A 15,200-nucleotide genomic window follows, 5' to 3' on the forward strand; every position below is an offset into this window, starting at 1 on the left:
CTAATTAATGGCTACTGTATTATATTTTATTTAACAAAATGTTTTCTTCTTCTTCTTCTTCTTCTTCTTCTTCTTCTTCTTCTTCTTCTTCTTCTTCTTCTTCGGTGATCACTTGTGGCTGAGTAAGATTATCTTCCATGAACACGTTAACTAGCCCCTCCCTGTTTTGGGGTGAGCAGAGTGGATCCTAAATAGGACTGCTCAGTCATGGATACAGCTGCCGAGCTGCTCAACTGCCTCATTCCTTGAGTCAGAGCAACTGAATCTGTATCCACCACCCATATGCCGGTACATGACTAGGGGCCTCCAGATTTCACAGTTCTTCCCCCATTGCCATTTGCCAATCACCATGGGACTTCTTTGGGTTTGGGATGGGTTTTTGGAAGGCGCCTGTGTGTGAATTTATGTGTGTAGATCAGTGCATGCTGACCAACGCACAGTCTTCGCAGTAAGGCTCTATTCCGATGGCATGGGTATCACGACGACCGGCCGATTCTTATCTGCTGCAGCCTTCATCCGCCTTCACAGCCCTTGTAACATACCGCCTGTTATCTTCCGCCTGTTCTGCCATTGAGGACTCCTTGGATGATTATTTGTCTAGCTCCTCCCCTTTGACAAAATGTATATACTACTTGATTCATCTAAAAAAATTAATCAGTTTATTAGAGAGTTGCTGTAGCAATAGTGGCTGAGAAAGTGAGCTCTGAATCAGAAAGTCCCCAGTTCACATCTCACCTTTGCTGTGAACTCATTAGGTGGCCTTAGGAAAGCCTCTTTCTCTCTCAGCTTCAGTCCCACCACTACCATGCCTATGTTCAATAAGGGAGACAAGACAATAATACTGACTTGACTGACAAGGTTGCTGTTAGGATTAGAACTAAATAAAGCAATATGCAAGGGGTGGGGAATCTTTGGCGCTCCAAATGTTGTTGAACTGTGACCCCCAGGAGACCCAGCAAGTGTGGCCAGCAGCCAGGGTCAATGTGAGTTGTAGTTCAGCGGCATCAGGGAGGCCAAACACTCCACCCCCTGAAATATTCAAATGTTAAGTATTATTATTTAACAATCCATCATAGATCAGTTTTCAATGCAGAAGCAGCCCCAGAAAGAAGAGAGGTGAACTTTTAAAAAACAGTTTTTAGAGTTTTGTCTTCAGGCATCTTATTTCAATATGTGCTTTAATTTAGACACTTATTTTCATGATTTTTTTAAAGCAGAATTCCTGAAAACAAAGCACCTTAATTCCAAACCTGATTCTGTAGTTTTCTCGTTGTTGTTGTTGTTGTTGTTGTTAATTCTGATCTCCCATAACTTCCAATATTTCTTCGATTAAAATAGGGGCATCCCATTCCATAATGATCATTTTACTATTTATATGCCACACAACTTATTGGGTTGCGCCAGCACTCTGGGCAGCTTCCAACATATATAAAAACATAATAAAACATTAAACATTTTAAAAACTTCTTTAGACAGGATTGCCTTCAGATGGCTTGGGGGTTGGATAACTCCATACCCTCCAACATTTTTCCGATGAGAGTAGGGACATACTAAGGAAAAGTGGGATATTCCAGGATCAAATAAAAAACCAGGATGGCTTCTCTAAATCAGGGACGTCCCTGGAATATAGGAACACTTGGAGGGTCTGGCCTGCATATTCAGTAGTGGGGGGCACTTGCCCAGATTAGATTGAATATACTTAGAAGCATGCTATATTTTTAATACTACTTACCGTAGGTTGCTATACCCTAGCCATTTACCTGGGAGTAAGTGCCACTGAATGGAATACAACTTACTTCTGAGGTGGCAGGTATAACATTGCATGGTTAATGTGCTTAGAATTAGAATGCCAGTCTCCCTATCACAGTGGTTTTGAACCAGTGTGCTGCGGCACCCTGGGGTGCCTTGAATAGTGGTCAGAGGTGCCACTGGCAGCATGGACCTCCATACCTCCTCCCTTCCCTCCCTCCTCTGATGCCCTCTCACACCAATGGCCCTGGCTACAAGATCTCCAGGCGAATGTTGCCTCTAGGGCCAACCTAGAGGGTGCTGGTTGCCAGGAGCTGAGGCATCCTCGGAGGAAGCAAGCAAGTGGGTGAGGACCCCTGAGGAGAGGGGAGAGGAGAAGATGCTGGGGGAACCCTCCACAAGAGAGAGTGACCAAAAAGGGGTGAAGGGCAGAAGGATTGGCAGGCAAGGGGCGACATAACCGGGCTGCTGTGACTCAGAGTGTGTTTCCTCACAGGGGAGTTGCAGAAAGATTGTAGTTGGTCAAGGGAGCCGTGGACTCTAAAGGGTTGAAAACCTCTTCCCTATCATATCAAATCCTGAACACTGGTATTTATAGCAAAATGATAATAAAATCATTAGCTCTGCAGTCCTAGAGAAGTCAAAGGATCCATGCTAATAATATAAATGTACATAATTTTATGAGTAAAATGAGGAAGAAAAACATTGCCCTGAAATCACTGATTTTATAGATCTATGTGAAAATGGTCAGCGGATCAGCTACCTATATGAGAAAAATTGTAGGGGAAGCTTCAGGCAAGAGTAATCTATTACAGCAAATGAAAAGGAATGATAGATTTGGAAGGGACTTCAAAGGACATCTAGTCCTGCTGGTGCAGGGAATCCACTCATAGCCTCCTTAATGGGCCATCCAGCAGCTGTTTAATAATTTCTAATGAAGGAGAATGTACTACCTTACAAGGTATTCTGTTCCACCATCAAACAGCTCATACTATCATAGAAGAACACATAGCCTTATCTGGAGCTAAGTTTATTTTGGGCATTCTGATATAACCAAAATAACACAACTTGGCAAAGATCCTGCCTGCTCTGTAACTTCCATGAAACTTCAGTAAATTCCAAAACAGAAAACAAAATATTAATAATACCAATCAACAGGCTAGCAAGTATGTTTACACAGTACTTCCTGTCGTGACCTCTAGCCAGCAACTGTTATTTGCTTCTGTAAGAAGCCTTTCCATTGACTTTAAAGGGTTCTGGATCTCGCAAGGACAAAAGGCAGGAGGAAAAGGGTAATAAGAGGAGAATTCTAGGCCATGCCTATGGTCAACTGCCCATAAATTATTGTGAGCACAATGGAAACAAAGATGTCAGACTATAGCAGTCCACTGAAAACCTATTTATTGAATCAAAGTCAAGAATACCCTGGGTTATTCCAGGACACGCCAACAGATTTTTATCATTTCCAAAATAGTGTTAAAGGCTCAAATCTTATCCTCATAAGCTCTGCATGTGAATTCCACATTGATTATTCAATAGTGGCACTTTGCACAATTTCAGAAGTCGTGTTCTTTAAGGCTGCTTCCCCAGAAATGGAAATCTACTGGGCAAGTCATGAAACAATAAGCCCCATCTCCATACCACACAAACATACACTTATACACTGGTCAGTTTTTGCACCATGCTAAACCAAACCATGGCTAAGTGTGAACGAGCAAGTGTGCTGGTGCACATTTAGAAAATTGCATTTGCTCCTTCCCCAGTCCAACTGTGACTGTGGGTTAAGCCATGGTTAGATATAGGGCTATGTCCAAACTCAGACCAGTTTTTAAATTTAATTATTATTTATATCCTGCCCTTCCAAAGGAACCCAGGGTGGCAAACACATAAATGCTAAAACAAATAAAATATCTAAAAAGATGCACAAAGCAATTCCAATACAGATGCAGACTGGGAAAGATATTTTCCTTGAAAGAGGAAAGTCTTCAGTAGGTACCAAGAAGACAACAGAGGTGGCACCTTTCTAACATTTAACAGTCCATCTCACTACAAACCATGAGCTGTAACCAAGGTTTGTTCTTGATTTGCCACTCATGGCTTATCTGAGTGAGACAAACTATAAACTCAGGTTTGGATGCAGTAGCTTAGCTCCTGGTAGCACAGCAGCATCAGGCCCAAGGGAGGAGCAATTTTCTAAATGTTCGCCATAGTTTTAAGCGGCATTTAGAAGAACCAACTCCCATAGAAAACTGCCTGCTTCTGATATCTTTTACTGAAGATCTGCTCTAGATGACTCAACCTTTCGAGGCGAAATTGATGACTACCCAGGACTGGGCCTTTTTTGTAGTGGCACCTCATTTGTATAATTTCTTCCCAGGGCACATTTGTGAGGTGTGCATTAACATTTAGATGCCACTTAAAAGCTCTAACTTACCCAAGCATTTGATGGCATTTAATTTAGAGATTTTTACTGATTGTGTTCTGTTTTGACTGTTGTTTCTGAGAACTGCTGTGACTGTATTCTATAGTATTGTCTTGGCTACAGCTGTTGGTTAGTGAATCATAGAATTGTAGAGTTGCAAGGGATCCCAAGGGTCATCTGGTCCAGCCCCCTGCAATACAGGAACCTCAACACACAGTTCCCCATCCAACTTGAAACCATACTAATCCCTTCTTAGCTTTGCAAATGTGCTAGCAGTTTTATTGCCTTCTAATAAAGAAAGAGCTTAACCAAAAGCCTTGGCTTGGACAACACACTAAGCCAAATCTTCAATTGGCTGAGCATGGTGTGGGGTCAAAAATGGCCAAGGAGGAGGAGTAAAGTGGTTGCAAGCTCCTCTCCAGAAGCCTGTCCTGGTAAGCCAAAGTTTGTGGTGTTGTCTGATCAGGGTCATGGCTTGTTTCCTCCCAGACAAACCACAGTCGATAAGCCAAGAGGAATAGCACAACAAACCAGGTGCTGGCTTGTTTTTGTCCATGGGTGGCACAGCAACTGCAAGATGAGCCCGGTGGGAATTTATTCAGCAGCATACCTCTGCATAGTGCTTGTGCGCACTAAACTATTGTTTTTTTAGCTCACTAAATTTTACAATATGGATGAAATTCAAATGAAGCAGAAAGTTAGAGCATATTGCCTGAAATCTTTTTAGTAATTGAAGAGGCTAGTTTATGGGTATCTGTGTGTATCAAAATCAAAAGCTCATTTGTTTTTCACTGTACATTTTGAGTCATTGCTTATTATAGTAATCCGTATTATATACCTCTTGGGTGCAAAGGAATGCCTTAAATCCTGTGGAAATGAATGAGGCCCACTGACTATAAAAAATATGTTGGTTTGCACAGTGAAGACAACTGAGGACTGAAGCTCCTTGGTCCTAGTTTTTCAAATGTACTTTCTTCACAGTTAAAGAGTTATTTGACTTCAAAATTCAAAGTCCACTGAGCTTGCTTTCATGAAACAATCTGCTATGTGACATAAACTGGCATGATATACAGTATCAGGGTGCTTCCAGACAGGGGCTTAATACTGCAAATGGTTTTTTTTTTCAGAAATCCCAAATGAATCACTGGCAACAAGTTCGATTTTCTGCAGAAAGGGTAAATCCCAAATGGGAGCAGGCAGTATGAGCTAATATTTTGATACCAGTATCTTTTGGATGCTGCAAAAATCTTACATGCAGTAGGAGTACCAATCCTATACTAAACACAAATCTGTTAGCGCTCTCAGTAGTGTATTTAAATTGTTACTGTACTAACTATATTCATGGCATTAAGCACAAGCTGTTTATCACCTAGAATGTTTCGGTGGTTTCTTGTACTATCATGTTCCTGGAAGTGTAAGATCCCTAGTGCACTTCAGTTGGGTTTCTGGGCAATTTTGAAACCTCAAACCATTTGAAATCACTGGCAAGATGCCTGCTGCATATTTACAGTTACACAGCTCTTTTACTTTTAAGGTTCCTCCTTCCTTTTTTCTTCAAGTCTCTAGGCACAACCAAAACAGCGGGTTCTTTCTTTTTGGTATGCTGCATTGTTCTGTGGAAGTGGGTTGCTTGGAGTTCACACTTTGTTTTCCTGTTGTTTTTCTGGGAAGTTGGCTGTGCTGCAAAAGATATGGCACTAATTTGTAGGAAATGGATTTGTTTGGGGAAGCAATAAAAGAGCAACTGCTTACACGCTCCCCAAATGTATGTTTTAATGCATGGCACAACTTAATGCCTGCAGAAAAACCTGCAGTCCGCTGACCTCCATACTTTTATAAAAACTTTTCTTTGACCTTCCTTCCTTACTTTTGCTCTATTATTTTTAAGAATAGAAAATAAACAAAGTGGAGTATTTCCCTTCAGATATATCTTGAAAGTGGCTTGTTACATAGTAACAACAATTAGTGATGAATGGTTGCTACGTTGTGGCTGTCTTCTAAGATTTGAGGGAAAGCAGGTACTGTATCTTCATAGTTGGTTGTGCAACATATGGCTGCTGTAGCCATCATCCATCAGTAGTGATTGCCAATATAATACCTCATCTAAATATTCATTTAAAAGTACCACATACCTCTTTTAAGACTTTTCCACCTCAGAATGTCATTAGGAAGATGATGCATTTGAATGGAACCTCACAATTTAAAAGCACAGACAAATTAACATTCCATACAAGGAGTTTTGATATGGTACAGTCATTCAGTCATACAATTTGAAACCAGCATTCTGGAGTGCTACATTCTTGGTAGGGTGCTTTTCGTGAACACATACATCAGCCATAAGACAGACAGCTTTTGAATCCTTTTATTGATTGGGAGAGTCACAGAAAGGTAGTAAAATAGTTAATATAGACACAGTATTCTCAGATAGATAGATGAACAGATGGATGGATGGATGGATGGATGGATGGATGGATGGATGTACTATAAATATCACCAAAATAGAAAACTTGAGTACAAATACACAGTCCACCTTCGTACACACAGGACCAATATGAATCACCCCTCTCATTTCCTAGGTTTATAGCACATGACTGAGCCATTACAGATATTGGGTGATCTCTGTGTGTCTGCTACATTCCTATCCATTCCTTTCTCACACCGGGGTACAAAATCCTAAAATAACTTGATAGACATCTACAGATCTCCTAATTCTAGTAGTACCCTGATGCATTGTGTGTGTACCTCCCACAAGGAGTTTTATACTAAAGTTCATACTGAACTTATTTCTAAGTTCCAATTTTAAGTAGGTAAGTTATATTTTCCAAACTGGCAATAAAATTATGACCAAGGGAGGTTAAGGCAACATTTTTCTTACTTTTCATGCCAAGAGTTTTTGTTGTTCAGCTGCCCTGTCATTGATATTGTTATGAAGTTTGTGTGCCACTCCCCCAAGTTCTGCTGGGCGGTAGCAAGATTCCAGGGGGTTCCAGGGTTGTGTTTCCATTAAGAAAAAGGAAGTTCTAGTGTCTTCAAGAAATATGGTTTATTGTACACTCATTTACACCTGGAGTCTTCAGTGGAGCGGTGCTGAGTATTATACCCCAAGAGTGTCTCTCATAACTTCAGCAGGCTTGAATCCAAAGCAGCAGCCAGTCATGATTCCTGGTCTCTTGGTGCAGCCTTCTCCATCCAGTGCCAAGATGGTTCTGTCTACTTCCTCCTTTTTATTCCCAGAACACCTTTAGATTTCAAAAAGGACACATTTTCCTGTGACATCACACCCCACTGTCACCTTGACAACTTGCCAGTTCTCCTGCCTTTGTCCATTCCTGGGGTGGGTTGGGAGAAGGACAGTTCTTTTGCATTTCCAATGGCCCTTAATGGCTCAGTACTTACCTAGCCAGGCGAGGCTGGTTTGCATAAGCTAACCCAGGAATTTCCTGTCTGGCACAGTTTTGCAGCTTTTATTTCCCTTCATATCCCAAATATTCTCTAACTGCTACCATTTTATTCATTTCTACCATTCATTCACAGACCCTGGTATACCCTAGATCAGGGGTCAGCAACTTTTTTCAGCCGTGGGCTGGTCCACCATCCGTCGGACCATGTGGTGGGCCAGACTATATTTTTTGGGGGGAAATGAATGAATTCCTATGCCCCACAAATAACCCAGAGATGCATTTTAAATAAAAGCACACATTTTACTCATGTAAAAACACCAGGCAGGCCCCACAAATAACCCAGAGATGCATTTTAAATAAAAGGACACATTCTACTCATGTAAAAACACTCTGATTCCCAGACTGTCCGTGGGCCGAATTGAGAAGGCGATTGGGCGGCATCCGGCCCATGGATCTTAGGTTTCCTACCCCTGCCCTAGATCTATGACAATATAATAACTTAGTGGTACTTAGTCTGATTTGATAAATCAATGTCACAGAGGCAGAATACATTTCAGATGTATTCAACTCCTTACACACACATCTGTACACATACTGCCCATTTGCACAAGTGATGCTTACATTTAATTTCACTTTTCATGTTTCCTTCATCTGTAATTCAAATGTAAAACCTGCATTGGATAGAAATACATTGGATTTATCTCCTATTTTTCATCCTCCATGAACAATATCCACAAGTCAAGTGACGTATTCCAGATTCAAAGATAATCTTCATGCCACAGGCAGTGGCGTAGCGTGGGTTGTCAGCACCCGGGGCAAGGCAAGTAATTTGCACCCCCTAACCCGTGGATTTGCGCCCCCTAACCCGTGGATTTGCGCCCCCTAACCCTAACCCCCAGATGTTGCGCCCGGTGCGGCCGCCCCCCCTGCACCCCCACGCTACGCCACTGGCCACAGGTCCAGTTTTACTGCAGACCATTATGTGGTTGCTATTTTGCTATTTTGAAAATGGGGGAAATTGGGAGGAAGAGCTCGAGTATGCTATAATGTATGATGACAGTCTCACTTGCTAGCAATTAAATGCAGCAATTATATACATGCCTACTCAGAAGTAAAGTTGCACTGAGTTCTGTGAGACTTACTGCAGATAAGTGAGTGAAGGACTGCAACCTAAGACAATTAATTCATAGGCTTAGTTCTGGTAAAGCAGAACTCATGGAAATAACGTTTCCATTTAATTAGATATTTGTATTTATTTCCTCATAAAAATAGGTAGAATAAATAGGTATTAATATTGAAATCATTCATTCCCCCACCTTCATTTGGATAACATGTCCACATGAAACTTTGCATTCCTCAGTTTGCTTGAGGTCTGGCATTACTCATCAGAGAAGAGCTTTCAAAAGCTATGGAATGGCTTTGTGCTTTAAAGATGTATGTGCAGAGCAGCAAAAAAGGCACACAGCAGCAATTCATTTTGTGGCTGCGCCACAGAAAAAGAACTGAAGTGATACATTTTTCATCTTGGAGAAGCACATATCCAGCATCTGCTGCTGTTTAATTTACTGTTGTTAACACCTTCAGTGAAAGGATTTGCAATTTTCCCTAAAAACACTCCAATGACTGGAACAACAAGACCCAACCTCTTCAGCTGGAACAAACTATGTAATTTAGAACAACTTGCAGCACTTAATTTGTATACCTTTTGGCTCTTCAACTTTCCCCCTTGTTTTTTGTGGTGATGAGGCCTGTTAACTAATTGGAAATTGTGTTGGGTTTTTTTGTGGTTTTGTCAGAGAGCAAATCATTCTAAGGACCATGAAGTGAATATTGTAGTTTACAGTTATATACACTGTACAAAGTGTTGTTAAGGGTGCTAAGAGTTTTTAGGAGATCCCTATTCTCCACACACAACTACAAATCACAGCTCCCTAGTTGTTAAACAACTCTGGGAACTATAGTTCTGTGAGTGGAATAGGGGTATCCTAACGACTCTCAACACTCTTAACAAACTGCAGTTCCCAGGATTCTTTGGCAGAAACCATGGCTGTTTAAACTGGTATGATACGACTTTAAATGCATAGTGCAGATGGGTCCTTGCTTTCACTGCTGTGGATCAAAACCTTAAAGTTCTGTACAATATGCGTAACTTTTCTCTCAGGTCATTTTGTTGCTTTCTCTTCTCTGGATTTCAGGAAGCATTATCAGTTGTGAGTGAAGACCAGTCTTTATTTGAGTGTGCCTACGGAACTCCCCACCTTTCTAAGGCAGAGATGACAGCCTCCTCTTCCAGTGAATATGGGCAGACATCAAAGATGAGTCCACGTGTTCCCCAGCAGGACTGGTTATCGCAACCTCCAGCCAGAGTCACCATCAAGATGGAATGCAATCCAAATCAAGTTAATGGCTCAAGGTAAAAAAAGTTTAAAGATTCTTTTTTTGCATCTGTTTGGGCAAGGCTTTGCACTCTGAATCTTCCTGAATCGAAGAATTAGGAGCAGACCTAGTGCTTAGATGATCCCTTCCCTGCTGCCTCTTTACCAGGTAGACAGGCAAACAACACCAAAACTAGGAGATCCAATGCTTATTTAAATGTGGGTTCTCTACTAAAGGAGGCAGATGGAAGGTGGAATAAATAATATTCCCAAAGTGCTTCATAGAAAAGTGCCTTTATGCAGCTCAAATTATTGTAACATCCTAGTGCTGCTTGCAGAATGGCAAGTGGATTGAGGGAAAACAAATATCAGTAGGCTTAATATTCAGTATATTGAACAAGAGTGCAACTTCTCTTTAGCTTTTTCTTAATTAGCTCCAAATTTTGTGTTTTTGTATTATGAGCCCATTTGTGGCTAAGCTCCCATGCAGCCTGTTTTTCAAAATGACTTGCTTTGAAGAAGGTTTGCATCAGCAGAGCACTTTCAAAATGAGGTTGTGAGACCAAGTGTGAGACCACACTTCTGCTTGCCTCACTGACCCCCCCCCCCCCCCGGGGAAAGCCCACTCTTTACCGCTGAATTAAAGCAAACATCAATCAGTTTTTCAGCAGATTGTCGTTTGCTCCAATTCAGTGGTAAAGCGTGGGTTGTCTACCCAGGGAAAGCAGTGGGAGAAATGGGAAATGACTTGAACCCATGCCTAGAAAGCACAACACAAGCAGGAAACCCATTGAACCCATGCTTTGTAGACAAGGGACAAGCAAAAGTGTGGACAAGCCCCATATTTAATGTTGTTCCCATAGTGGGCTAAAGGAGCTGTAGACCAAACACCATTCAAAATTATATTGCTATCTTTTTGCTTTGGGGCAGAAGCATGCATTTACAAACTTTAAAAAAGAAAAATGCTTTGGTCAATTTCCGCATATTAGAGTTATCCAAATGCAGCTTTAATCCTTGTAAAATTACTTGTGTGCATTGGCTCTCATGTCTGAAACAGACTAATTGCATTGGTATATTTCCAGGTCATTATCTGGGCTGTATGTTGGAATCTTTTGATTCTGCTGCCATGAGATTTTGGCCATAAATGCATCATGTTCTAGGTTACCAAAAGTTCATCAGTAATACAGGCTGATTTCATTTTGAGTGGCCCTCAAATTCCCATGATATTTTAAAATGTGCACTTTACAAATGACGCTGATATGGAATGTATTGTTGTTGTCTAGTCGTTTAGTCGTGTCCGACTCTTCGTGACCCCATGGACCAGAACACGCCAGGCACTCCTGTCTTCCACTGCCTCCCGCAGTTTGGTCAAACTCATGCTGGTAGCTTTGAGAACACTATCCAACCATCTCGTCCTCTTTCGTCCCCTTCTCCTTGTGCCCTCCATCTTTCCCAACATCAGGGTCTTTTCCGGGGAGTCGAGTCTTCTCATGAGGTGGCCAAAGTATTGGAGCCTCAGCTTCATGATCTATCCTTCCAGTGAGCACTCAGGGCTGATTTCCTTAAGAATGGATAGGTTTGATCTTCTTGCAGTCCATGGGACTCTAAACTGATAAGTCCAGCTCTATGTACCATTAGGTACAGTGAGGCAACCACTTCATGTGATAGACACTTAGTGCCAGCAGGGGCAGCTCCTTTCCCCTAGTGATCCCTCCTGAGCCTTCCCAACAGGTTGCAAGAGTAATTCCTCAGAAGAGGGCAAAGCATTAAAAACCCATAGACCATATTGTGAATTCAAATGAAATAAAATCAGTTCTAACCTCAGTTCTTGGTGTTTGGGAATTGTGGACATATTTGGCCTCATGGCATTGGCAGTTTAGTAAGGTAGATTATGTAGATATGGAAAAAAAATATTTAATTAAAGCAAATTCCGTGCATGTTCAGGGGTATGATGCATCTTACGGGCAGCAAAACATCTTGGTAGGTCCTTAAAGCTAGAAAAATGTGAAGCTCTGGTGTAGCACAGTCTTCAAATATCTGTGAGTTCTTATTTCAAGTAACAAATTCTCCAGACATTCAGAACCTTGGTTTGATGCCAGGTGTCTAATCATGGAGGAACTGTGCTAGTTTTATTCATGCAGCCTTTTGGTCTCAGTGGGCAAGCATAAGCTAGAAATTCAGGTGTTGGAGGAGCCCCCAAGGAAAGCTGTTGGTTCAGGCATTTAATAGACCTACTAATGTTGGAATTGCCTCGAGGAAATGTGATTTGTTCTCAACTAGTGGTCATTCTTCATGTAAGCAAGTACATCTCCAAGGATAACCTAGTTTAGCTGATATTTTTGTTCAGCTTAGCACAGAAAGTGTGGAATTGTGTTGGTTGGTTGATTCTATTTATATCCTGCTTTTTCTCAAATGATTTCTATGTGGGACCCCCACCCCCATTTTATTATCACAACCATCCTGCGCGGTAGGCTAGACTGGGAGATAGTGATTAACCTAAAGGCACCCTATGAGCTTTGTGTGTGAGTAGAGATTTAAACCTGGACACTGATGCAGGTGTAGCCAAAGAGGTACCTTCCGGTTGTTTTGAACTCCAACTTCCATCAATCCACGGTAGCATAACAATAGTGAGGGATGATGGGAGTTATAATCTAGCATCTGGAGGGCATTGCATTGGCTACCCCAGCTTTTACCACTACACCACACTGACTCTTATGTGGTTCACACACCACACACACACACACACACACACACACACACACACACACACACTTCTGCTTATGGGCAGCATGCTCTTGTTTTGGCAGCTTCAAACAACATGAGATTTCCTACTCTCAGAAGCAAGCATAGGAGGGCTGTGGCTTCCAGCTCACTCTTTATTTTATGGAACCACAAGCACAATGTGCTTACAAGTTCTCGAAATGAAATACAACTTGGGAAATGTAATCCATTGCCATTATAATAGAATTTCTATGAAATAATAAAAGGAAAACAAGAAAAAATGGATTTAGAAACTTGTAGGCCAACTGGGAAGCTATTGTGGTTTTGGTATTGGTACCAGCATATCAGATTTCAGAATTCTCCCAGCACCAATATAATTGTAAATTAAGTATATAAGGAACATCATTTTGTAACTGCCAAGTTAGAGCTCCCACTCCCTCAGCCCTTTCTTCACTCTAACCTCATACACAAGAAATATTGAAGTGTCTGCTCTAATGGAGAAAGGATCATGTGTAGTAAAACTTAAACCAGCTGTTTCCCTCCATGCAAAAGCAAAGAGCAGCGCTGGTAAAATTTATAGCTTGCCTGGCCTCCAGTGAGCCAGATGCTGACTGCCTTAATTTGCTATGATGGCCTTAAGGCACAAAGCAGCTGGAATGTGCAAAGGAAGCAAGGAAAGAGGGAAGGGGGATGAGTGGACGGCCTTCACGTAACTTTATTATGGTGTCAAAAACATAGAGTACAATGTACTATATGTGCATCTTGATAAACACCCATCTCTCATTTATCTGAAGTTATTGCTACTTGTCTGTAGCATTTTGATGTGTCAAGTTGGGCAAGGCACTGGTACCATTTTTGACCAGAAACCAGCATACAAGGAAGAATGGATTCTAAAACATGTTGGCCTATAGTTTGGGTCCAGGGTTGTGAATGAATTACAGCTAGGCTTCGCTCTTTGCCAGGCACACTTCCCTGTAGACTGCTTTTCTGTTATTATCATCTGTCCCTTGGCTATTCAGAAATCAAACAGATTTTCCTTAAACAAGCCTTTACCTTGTAGGCAGCTTCCTTCCTGATATTTGCAAGCTACCGGCTACCTATATGTTGGGTTCCAGTTGTGCCTACCCTTGTTTAGCTCAGGACTTACAGCATGCATCAAACTTCAGATATGCAAACCCTCTACAATTAGTTGATTCACACTTTTTTCTAGAAACAAAGTAATACCAGACTTCAAATAACAAAATCCACATACTCAATGTTGGCAATGGGACAGGGCACACCCGCATTTAAATGGCTAGGTTTCCTTACAATGAGCATGAATGTGGAGAGCCATGCTTTCCTCAACTTCTTCTGTGTCTATTTCAGGGAAATCAGGCCAATAAAAGAAAACACAAAATAAAGTGTGAATTGGCTCTCATGAGACTGGTATTGCCATGCGTAAAGTAAAAATAAGTGATTTGGCTGCATGTGAAATGAGGTATATCCATTTTGTCCATCTTTCCCCACAGTTTTCTCTCTCACTCCAGCTGAACTAAGTTCTCATGAGTTTCAGAGAACACAGCACAGGTGCTTATTTGTTTGGATGTTGGGGGCAGGGGTTCAGATCTCCCACTGCACATGTGGGGTTCACTTTGCAGTCTCTGGGGCTGGGACCTCTACTAACTTGCCATTATCCTCAGTTGATTATAAAGGTAAAATTCTTGAGCACATGCTTCTGGATTCCAGGGAGAAATGCTAATTTAGTCTTTTCTGTGTTTATATTCAGTTCAGAGACCCACCCTAGCAGCTCCCAAGAAGTGTGCCAAATACTGATTGCTACCACTCAATCTTTTAAAGAGTACACTGAAAAGTGTTTATTGTACTTTTAATGCACGATTGCCCATGACAATAGGACAGACTGAAACTGATGATATATACTTCATTGTTGCAGGAAGAAGTTTATATCTTTTACATTCCATTGTTGTTGTTTTTCCAGAGGAAATAAATAATGTAAATTTGTACAACAATCTAAAGCATATTACTAGCAATGCTTCTCTTTTAAATTATTCAAAATCATTTTTATTTACAAAAACACAGTAACCAGACTGCACTGACCATTTGGGTCTCGTCAACATTATCAGTATTGTTATTTAACCCTTACCCTTTTTCTTGAGAAGGTGGGTGGGTAACAGTGATTTTAAATAAAAGTACTGCATGTCTGATTTTTTTTTAAATGGAATGTTGTCACATTTAATTCTGTTTTGACATATGGCAGCTTCCATGCTTGCAGTTTGCTCTAGAATTAATGTAATCTGCTTTCTTTTTTACTGTGAAAAACCCAAATGATATATACACTTTACCATTACTCCCATCTTCTTGAAGGCTTGGTTCAAAGCACTCAGTGTATGCATATCTCTGTATTGGTAGGAGTGGTGCATAACTGGAAATTCTTCCTCCAAAAGGTCTGCCATAGTACATCACTTTCAGGTACCAAATATACCAAGACTTTGAGAAGAGCTGAGTGCGTTAACTCTAGCCTGAAGTTTAGGCCAA

The 15,200-nt window shown here is 41.2% G+C and overlaps 1 protein-coding gene across 12 annotated transcripts in view; it reads left to right on the top strand.

The window, feature by feature from the left end:
• ERG (ETS transcription factor ERG) overlaps window positions 1-15,200 on the top strand; it is a 111,244-nt gene that overhangs the window by 80,952 nt on the left and 15,092 nt on the right. For 11 of the 12 annotated variants that reach the window (XM_083500212.1, XM_083500211.1, XM_083500215.1 and 8 more), the window contains one exon: window positions 9,768-9,985. In XM_083500212.1, coding sequence (XP_083356338.1) covers window positions 9,768-9,985 — 218 coding nt within the window. Of the gene's footprint in view, window positions 1-4,404; window positions 7,827-7,897; window positions 8,358-8,529; window positions 9,986-15,200 lie in introns of those variants that run through there. The other variant, XM_083500205.1, reaches the window with a different exon arrangement.

This window comes from Podarcis liolepis, assembly GCF_965112155.1.
Source record: "Podarcis liolepis genome assembly, chromosome: 4".
NCBI lineage: Eukaryota > Metazoa > Chordata > Lepidosauria > Squamata > Lacertidae > Podarcis > Podarcis liolepis.